This window comes from Cajanus cajan, chromosome 2 (assembly GCF_000230855.2).
Source record: "Cajanus cajan strain Asha chromosome 2, NIPB_CcT2T_4, whole genome shotgun sequence".
Taxonomy (NCBI): domain Eukaryota; kingdom Viridiplantae; phylum Streptophyta; class Magnoliopsida; order Fabales; family Fabaceae; genus Cajanus; species Cajanus cajan.
This window is the reverse complement of record NC_138518.1, coordinates 73,611,857-73,621,601: the sequence shown is the minus strand read 5'-3', so window position 1 is coordinate 73,621,601 and position 9,745 is coordinate 73,611,857. Positions and strand designations below refer to the sequence as shown.

The 9,745-nt window shown below is 33.6% G+C and overlaps 2 protein-coding genes across 2 annotated transcripts; both read left to right on the top strand.

The window, feature by feature from the left end:
* Positions 1-909: 909 nt before the first annotated feature.
* ESP1 (hydroxyproline-rich glycoprotein family protein) lies at positions 910-5,268 on the top strand. Its single transcript, XM_020366268.3, has 7 exons — positions 910-1,069; positions 1,151-1,228; positions 3,081-3,119; positions 3,205-3,771; positions 3,858-3,950; positions 4,654-4,806; positions 4,894-5,268. Exons 1-7 carry the CDS (start codon positions 977-979, stop codon positions 5,017-5,019), a joined length of 1,149 nt encoding a protein of 382 aa, XP_020221857.1. The 5' UTR covers positions 910-976; the 3' UTR covers positions 5,020-5,268.
* A 1,580-nt stretch (positions 5,269-6,848) lies between these two features.
* On the top strand, positions 6,849-9,630 carry LOC109803158 (F-box/LRR-repeat protein At3g26922). Its single transcript, XM_020364610.3, has 3 exons — positions 6,849-7,799; positions 7,878-8,085; positions 9,206-9,630. The coding sequence occupies exons 1-3, from the start codon at positions 6,897-6,899 to the stop codon at positions 9,382-9,384; spliced, it is 1,290 nt and encodes a 429-aa protein (XP_020220199.3). The 5' UTR covers positions 6,849-6,896; the 3' UTR covers positions 9,385-9,630.
* Positions 9,631-9,745: the final 115 nt, after the last annotated feature.

Here is a 9,745-nt window from a genome sequence, read left to right as displayed (position 1 = left end):
GATGTTGTATATATGAATGAATAGTTATTTGATCTAATTAAATGATTTAATTAATTTGGAAAATCTCAGGTCAACCTAAACTAGTTTTGCACTTCAGAGTTTAACAACATCACAAGTTGTTATATAAAAAATTGTGATGTTGTAAATTTCTCATCCTATTTTAACTGATATATTATATATTTTATTTGTTATCCAAGTGTGTGAGAAGATCCTTCTTTTTGTTCCTATCTAACTTTTGATAGCCAAGAAAGGACTTGACGATAAAAATTAAATGTTTATATTTTGTGCAGAAAAGAAGACTTAAGTAATCGTTGGTTAATTTCAAGTCCCCTTTTGGTCACTCTCTAGTTCACTTTAGTATTATAATTTGTCTTTTGAATATGTTGCAGGTGTATTTGGAGCATATATTGGGAGGTTCAGGTATACATTAAGTTTGTTTGCATTCATATTTTAATCATTCTATTTTCACGTGTTTGTCAAATATTGTCTTGATGTATTCGTTAATTTGTTGTGTAATATTATGACTTTGATTTGTTTGTTAGTTTTATTTGGGTTCATTTAGAATAAATATTGATGATTTAAATTTTTTGATATCGAAAAAAAAAACGATATGACCATTAACTCGTGTACATTTTCGTGTTAATTAAACTATGTATTGTAAATACATGTTAATTAAATTCTTAATTCATAAGAAAAAGAATGAAACATAATGCAAAAGATGTAAATCCAATCAAACTAAATTGAGAGAACAAATTATCTGTTACAATCAAGAAAAAAAATATATTTAACTTTGAGGTGTGTGTTTATGTCCCAATAAGGCCCATACATATTCATGAGTGAGCCCAGTTGATTTTGGACCAAAGGGAAATCTTCAATCCATATGAATATAAGCCCATGAGGCCCAAACATAGCAGCAAACTATTTTCCCTTCAAAACATGGTCAACAACTTCACTTTCTGGCATCGTGGGCGGAGCAATGGCCGGAAAACAGGTCGGCGGCGAGGGATTACCGGCGAACCTCGCCGGAATGTCGAAGAACCAGCTCTACGATATCATGTCTCAGATGAAGGTACTTACAAGTTACATCACTTGTTCTTTTTGGCTCTTCACGAAGAACAACGCGTTAACCATTTCGTTTGTTGTACCTCAGAATCTAATCGAACAGAACCAGCAACAGGCGAGGCAGATCCTCATCCAAAACCCTATGTTAACCAAAGCGCTTTTTCAGGTTCTTAGGGTTTTCAATTCTCTTTATTAATTCCTTTTTTCCGCGCTTCACTAAATGCTTCGAATTTCGCATGTGTAAGTTCTAAATTTCAGTTAATAACATTGACGACCGTATTCGTGTATTTGACACTTGATAGTTACAGACTTGTAGTTATTTTCTGGTGATTAGATTTAGAGGAGCTAGTTTCTCCAATGTTTTGTCGTGAGATAAAAACCCTAAATCGTTTATTTTCTTATTGAGTTGTTGTCTGGTCTGAAGAAACGGTTCTCACACTTGTGGTTTGTGGGCACCATTCCAAACTTCTAATGTTTCAATTCTTGATTGATGCCCTTCACAATGTAGTTACCGAGTTTGAGTTTGAGGTGATGGAGATTTATTTATTTCTTGGAATACTTTGATGGTGTGTTTGGATAGAGGATTTGAAAAGGGGAATGTAATTTAAGTAAGCATTTTATAAATTTTGTGGTAAAATTTACTGTTTGGATATTTTATTAGGAGAAATTTAAAAATTTTAAGAATGCTAATCAGAGTTTTAATTAACTAAAATATGGGATTTTGATTTCCAACTAAAAAGAGAGAATTCTAAAATTTTCTCTCCCTCGTTCGTTTCTTTCTGATTTGTCTCTGTATTTCATGTCTTGTCTTCTCTGATTTCTTCCATTGTATAGGGTTTTCTCTGCATTTTTTATTTTCGGTTTATCTCTGATTTGTGTCTATATTTCTTCTCATCTCTGATTTATTCTCTAATATAGGGTTTTTTTTTTGTGGTCATTTTTTGGTAATTTGATTTCCATTTTTGTGGATTTGGTGCCTTTACAACTTTAAGCTGTTGTACTGAAGTGGCATTTGATTTGTTGTTTTGGAAAAGGAGTTTTTGTTGTATAATTAAATAACTAGTCAATACCTTACAAATAATAGCAAAGGAATGCTGGAATTGCTTATAATTAATAGTAGTCCTTCATGATTCAAGTCAAGAGATTGGTTGTTTTTAGTCAAATTAAAATGATTATGGGAAGGGATTTAGAAGTTTAGACCATTGAAATCGGTGAAGTTTTGTTGTAAAAGAATTAATTAACCTACGATTTTGTCATGTTTCTGCCCTTTGTCCTACAATTCCACTGAACCACTTTCTCAGTGACGGATTAAACATGTTGTGTATGCACTTTTTACTCTTCTTTGTGTCTTGTATGTGCATACAGTGATTTGATGTGTAGAATGTTGTAGCCTTTCAAATCCATATATGCATTGTAAGTTCAAGAAGAATTAGCACTAGTGGAATATATGAGGTATGAATTATGACAATATCTATTTTGTTCCTCTCTTGTTTAATTGTTTGGTATCAATAATCTGATGGTTCTTAGAAAAATGTTAATTTTTTAATGAGTAATATGATCAACTAAATGGTTTCATGATCTTGATTGTATATGTATATACATAATTACATAACATGCTGCAGATTAATGAAGTCATGCCGCAGATTTTCTATCCAAACACAGCCGGAGATTCTTTTTTTTTTTTGGGGGGGTGGGGGGTGGGGGGTTGATGTTTCACCTATGTGTATGACTATGAGTGTGTTAAATCTTGGAGTTCCTTTGAATTATATTTGGAACAATCAGACTTTGTATTTGTATGTAGTCTGGCTTGTGTATGCTATAGTTTGTCTCAGCACAAAGTGTATGAGAAATGAGATTAATCTTGTTCATTTTTGGTGTAGTCCAGAATTATTCAATGAATGCAAGAGTGTTTGTTTTAATTTGGTTTTATTGTTCAGTAACTGTAGAATCTATCTGATGGTATTCAGCCATGTTACCTCCTCTTTGAAATTTTAGTTCATTTTGTTTTGTTTAATCAGGCACAAATTATGCTTGGAATGGTTCAACCACCTCAAGTGGTATGCTTTTTTTACTTTATTTTGATGTCATTTTCACGGTCATTCATTGGTAGAAATTTAGATGTTAATAATTGTTTGCTTCTAGGTTCCAAAAGTTCAGCCAATAGTTTCGCAGAACAATCAGCAGTCAGTACAACCAACACAACAACCAAATATTCAGCCTGCTCCGTTATTGCCTGGGCTCGGTGGTGCACAGGATCAAGCAGGTGTGTCTCAGACCCAAATTCCTTCGAGGAAACACCAGAATCAACCTTCGGTGCAAGTTTCATCTGCTGTTCCTGCTATGAGTCATCAATCTCAGCCTATGGCTGCACATTCTTTGCCAATGCCACAACAGCCTAAAGGACATTTGACTCCACAAGTGGCTCCAGTGTCTCTTCCGCAATCATCACAACTCCCAAACATACCTCCACCTTCTCTTCATTCACCGTCACAGCCTCTTCATCCAACTCAAATTCCAACTGCTTCAAGCCAGTCACAGCAACCATTGCAGACACCTGGATTTCTACATATGCCTCTGCAACCACCACTGCCTCAGCACAGACCACCTGCAGTGCCAACCTTCCATCCCCAATATCCCCCACAAATGGGTGCAAACTTAGGTTTTCAACATGCTGGTGCTTCTCACAATCTTCCACAATCCATGTTTCATGTAAGTTGAATATTCCAGTTTACTATTCATAATCCAATTCAATGTTTCATGTAAGTTGAATATTGTGTCATTGATGGAATTTTCAGCCAGGTTCAAAACCTCCTGCTAGTGTTGGATCCACGTTTCCACAGGGGCAGACACCACTTCCAAGTCAACAATCATCTCAGCCACCTTATCAGGTATGCGGTGCTATAACTGATGGTTAAGACTGTGTGTTGGTACCATGAATTTTGATGGGGAAGCAATTAGGCTCTGTACCACCTGCATCATTGGCTTTATAAGGCTTTCTTACTACCATTTTGAATTTATGCCTCCTTGTTTCGTTGGCTAGTTAAATCCTAACTTATTTGCATTAAAGTTAAGTCATTCGTTTAAAATATAATCCTCCCCCCCCCCCCCTAACAAAAAAAAATAGTCATTGAGCTATCTTTTAGTAGTAATGGTGTTGTTGCTGGTTTTTTTAGATGATTTAAAAAAACAAACTATTTTTACATTTATAATAAATCTTCTATGATTCTATCCTAGTTTTTTAAGATGATTAAAAAAAAAATTATTTTTACAAATGGAGTTTAGCATTTTTTCCCACATTTTAGTGAAACATGAATTTTCAGATATCAATTTTTCCTGCCACTTATGTGAAACTTTTCTGTTCATAACTGACAATTCATTCCTGACAAATTCATCATTTAAAACTTTCAATTTGGGTACTTAATCAGCTTGGTTAATTGACAACCATGCTGGCATTTGACCTAAACGCAAGTTGATTTGACAGGAAGAAAGTAAATCTAAATAGCAGGACTTCAAAGGCTGTATGCATCATGATAAATATCTGTGGTTTATAGTAATTGGTTATTCAAATGCTAAGTGATGCTTGCTTGTTAGGTTGGGAATATGCCTTTAGGACCTGACTTCGGGAATCAAGGTGGAAATGCTATGCAAATAGACAGAGGGTCTTCTTGGATTGGTCCCTCAGAAAACCTAGCACATCTTTCCGGTCCTCCTGGTCAGATGGGTGCTGCTCTTCGGCCTCCTGCGGTAATTATTTTGAATTATATTTAGTTTGTTTGTTGTATAAAATCTAAATAATTCTGCAGTCACTCTATTGATATTCTTTTCTTGCAGTTGACACCAGAGATGGAGAAGGCGCTGCTTCAGCAAGTGATGAGCCTCACACCGGAGCAGATAAATCTGCTTCCTCCAGAACAAAGAAATCAAGTGCTGCAGCTACAGCAGATGTTGCGTCAATGATGCAATCCATCAAAGTTAGTTCTTCCAGTTTGGCAGAGATTACTGTGACGTATATAATATTCAAACTAATTGGCTGCCAAGTTTTGTAGAATTGATGTAACAAAATATAGACCATATTATTCTTTTCATCTGGAGTTTGGCTCCAATTAAATGTCAGCCTTTAGTTGGTGGAGCTATTTGCAAAAGTTTGTACCATCTTCCATATTCCATATTTTATTGTTAATTTCACTTCCACAATTTTACAAGTTATCCATCTATCTATCTATATTTCATAATATAAAATGGCTTTCCTTAACCAGCTTTCTTGCATGATTTTACCCCCCACATATTTACATAATTTTTTCTTATTTTATTTTTACCCATTCGAGTTTTTTTTCTTCTTGTCCATTTTCTTACATATTTTTCTTGTATATTTGAATTAGTTTTGCAATGGATAAACAATTAAAAGTAGAAAACTATTAGAAATTTGCGGCATTATGTTTTCAAGACATTTTCATTGTAATTTCTAATAAAATTTTATTGATCGGTTCTTTTTGATTTTACACCAATGTCTTAAGATTTTTTTTATATTAATTTGATTTGACTAGAAGATAAGTAAAGTTTAAATAATGATTGTTTTTGTTAAGGATTGAATTTGAAGGTTATTTGAATAATTTGACTTTGGTCAACACATTATCTATGTGTTTAACTCCTTAATTATCATTTGTTTTTTAACAATTATTCTAAATAATGATTCAATTGATTATTTTTATAATCTTAAATTGTATGTATTATGATAAATGAATCTCATTTTGTATAATCAAAGTAAATCCCTAAGTCCTAATTTTTTCTGAGGTATGAATGTTATCTTTATTTAAATTATAATTACAAAGCTATAAATGTGTATAGTAAAATACAATTTTTTAAAACATAAAGTTTACCTACGATTAGTGAAAAGTATATTAATTATTTTTATTTATAAAATAAAAACTATTGAGGAACTTATTAAAATATATATGTCGGTCATAATTGATATACAGATAAATTTATATGTTTAAAAGTATTTATTTATTATAAAGTTAAATTGTATTAAAATAGAAGCTAAAACTGTAGTAGAAAAGCAACAACAATTTCATCTGGAGGAACTTATTCCGAGTAGCTTTTTATGGATAGTCTGGGTTCGTTTTATTGGCCCTTAGGTCCATTCATGAATGAAAATTAAGACAAATAGGAAAGAATTTTATTTTATTTTTATGAAAAAACACATGAGTTTAAACGGGGGAATTAATTTTGATGCGTATGAAGAGACATTCCAGGGTGGGAAATGTTATCCAGAGCCTCTCCTTAGCTTTCAAGATATTGTTATTCAGAGTGGGAAATTCCACCCAATGCGTTGCAAAATTTGAAAAGAAAAAAAAAATAACTTGGACCTTTTTAATTACATTAAAGAATTTTCCAACTGATAGTGGGGATTAATTTCTTTGAAGGCCTAAAATCACTAAAATTAAATTTTATCTCACCCAACAAAATCTTTTTATATAAATGATTAAGAATAGAAACCACAACGACATGTTTAAGGAAACTATTTACCATGGAACATTATTGGTAAAAAAAATTTGGCATTTGAAACAAGGAAGCGTCAACAGTCAGTGACTTTTCATAGATAGTTACCCTTTGTTCGTTTTGTTGGCCTTTAAGTCCATTCATGAATCAATTTTTTTCTGAAAAAATAAAAGGAAATATAATTTGATGAAAAACACATAATTTTAAACGGAAATAAAATTTTGATGCGCATGAAGAGACATTAGACGAGGGATGAAAACGTGGCCTCTCACCTTTAAATACTTGTGTTCTTTGTTCAGCACTCATGCTGAGTAGAAGAGGGAAAAGAAACTAAGATGATGAGTGAAAAAAACATGGAAGAAGAGAGGGACATATTGAGTGACATGCCTGAATACGTGTTGCTCCATATAATGAAATTCATGCACACAAAAGACGTAGTTCGAACTTGCGTCTTGTCTAAAAGATGGAACAACCTTTGGAAACGGACCACTACTCTCTCTTTCATGCGCAAGCACTTCACATGTAACGACAATTATAATGAATTTGTGTCTCGTGTTCTGTCTGGTCGTGATGCTTCCATTTCCCTATTTGATCTTCATTTCGGGGCCCACGGTTCAGATCCAACACTCCTAAACAAGGTCATCCAATATGCTGTGTTGCACAACGTTGAGCACATGACAATCACCACAAGTTTCGATTTCACAATCATACCCAACTCTTTTTTCCCTCTCATTTTTTCTAGCCACTCTTTGACATTTCTCAAGCTTTCTTCTGGCCCCACTTTAGAACTTCCAAAATCTCTGGTGTTACCAACATTAAAATGCTTGCATCTCACGAATGTGAGTTTTACCTCATTTGAAAATGAGTGTGCTGAGCCCTTTTCATGTTGTGACATGTTGAATGCTTTGGTCCTTCAAGATTACTCGTTGCGCAATGATGCAAAAGTCCTCTCCATATCTAACTCTAAGCTTTCATGTTTGAAAGTGGACAACACCCCTCGTCGTGTCAAAGGGTACACTATTCCTCACAAAATTGTGCTTTCTACTCCAAATCTTACTTCCATCACAATCGTCATTTTCACTCGTCTTCAAGTTTCCTCAGCATGTAATCTTTCATTTCTTGAAGAAGTAAATATTGACACCCATGTAGATTGTTCAGTCATCATGAACTGGCTGCAAGTGCTCTCTAATGTAAAGAAATTGACACTCTCTACTCGTACCCTTGCTAGAATGCACGAGGTAAAGTTACTTTGCCATAAGATGTCTGCATTATTTTGCCAAATTAACATATATCATCAATTCATTCTCATTTTGTAGGATCTATCAAGTCAAATGAAAATTCAACCTCCGTGGTTTGTTAGATTGGAGTCGTTCAAAATAAAAAATGATCCATCCAGCAAGATATCGAATGAACAAGTACACAGGATGGAAAAAAGGGTAGCTGAGTACTTACTTCAGAACTCTCCAATAAGCATAGTTCCTATCCTAAGAAACTTGCTTCCCTATTCCATGCATGACTATTTAGGTAAATATTTTATTCAGTGACTTGTTATAGATGTTTTTTTATCGGGCTTCAACATAGGAGACTTTTAAATGTAAGAAACTCTTAAGACATGCAATGGGCAGCAGAAACAAAACATAAAAACCATACAAAATTATAAAACAGAGAAGAGGAAAGGTTAGGGAACAAAATTATTTCGTATTTGCTGGATAACCATACCATTCTTTATGTTTTTCATTCATATATAAGGCAAAAACATAAAAAATGATAGTCATACATAGAGCTCCACTAATACAAACAACCATGATTAATTATAGAGGTAGAAAATAAAACTATCACTGTGAAGAACAACGTATTAAATTATTAATATCAAGAAATACGCTCTTGAGTGATGTAGAAACAACGCAGTGACAGAGAAAATAGGATCAAATAATAACATAATTAAGTGTAACAGCCTGGGAGGTATTATAGGGTCTTGGCCTCTTAGGTATTATGAGGTGCTTAAGTCTCACATGGAGTAGTATAGGGACACAACACTAACATATGGGTCAGAGAATAGGGTATACACTTGTTTTTCTAATCCAAGAGAGGGTAAATGAATATAACGTTAGAAGGGAACAAATCCAAAACAGAGATGAAATTCAACAATAACGAAGGAAATAAAAACATATCCATCAAATGGAAAGCTGGAAAAAATAGTTAATAAATAAAGAATATGGACATGAATTTGGAAACGGGGTTTCTGGAATAAGAGTCCCGAGACTAGTGGTAAATTCCTAATCATTTCTCTACTAAGTAAAATTGATTTTATACTTCTGAACAAAGTACGATGTTTTTTAATATATAATATTTTTCTCACGTGTTCTGCTTCTTTAAATGTGGCCAGGAGATACAATACAAGTTTATATGCATGTGTGGCGCATTGAGGAAGGGGCATAGGTGTCTCATAATTGTTGTACATGATTGATTTTCCTAAACATAAATTCAAAAATTATTCTTAATTCCTTATGGTTTTGAACGTTGTGTAGAATAATCATTTTGAAAAATTTTACGCTCGAGAGAGGTTTTAGGAGTTTTCGTAATTTTTGTTAGTTTTACTTAATTTTATTTAGTTAATTTCAATTTATAAGAGTTTTTTTTTCAGGAGGAGCCAGTTCTAGAGAATATCCCACACTTGGTCGCTTAAACAAGTTCGAAATTGGGACTTTTGAAAAACGCTCTAGCAGTATATATTCAAGCTTGAGAAAGACTGACGAGGCTTATGAAGAATACTTAAGCAAGATGCTTTCACATTTAAACGAGACCACAAAAGACACTTTTTGAAGAAAGTTCAAGCGAAAGAGAGGAGGCTTATGAAGAATACTTAAGCAAGATGCTTTCACATTTAAACAAGACCACATAAGACACTTTTGAAGAAAGTTCAAGCGAGATATTGATTTGAGACGTAAAATTTGCATGGAATTAGAACTCGTGGATCAGGTCACGATATATGTTGGGTCACATATCCAATGATATATGGCTATCCTTTCCCTTTTCATAATAATAAAATGAAATGTTTATTTATCCTTTCCTATGATTGTAACATTTTGACTCTGCTCATCGGCTAGTCTTGTTCTTGGCCTACGGACCTTCCCTTCAACATCTGTCGGATTGTTTTGTGTTTTTTTTTTTGTGGAGAGATAGT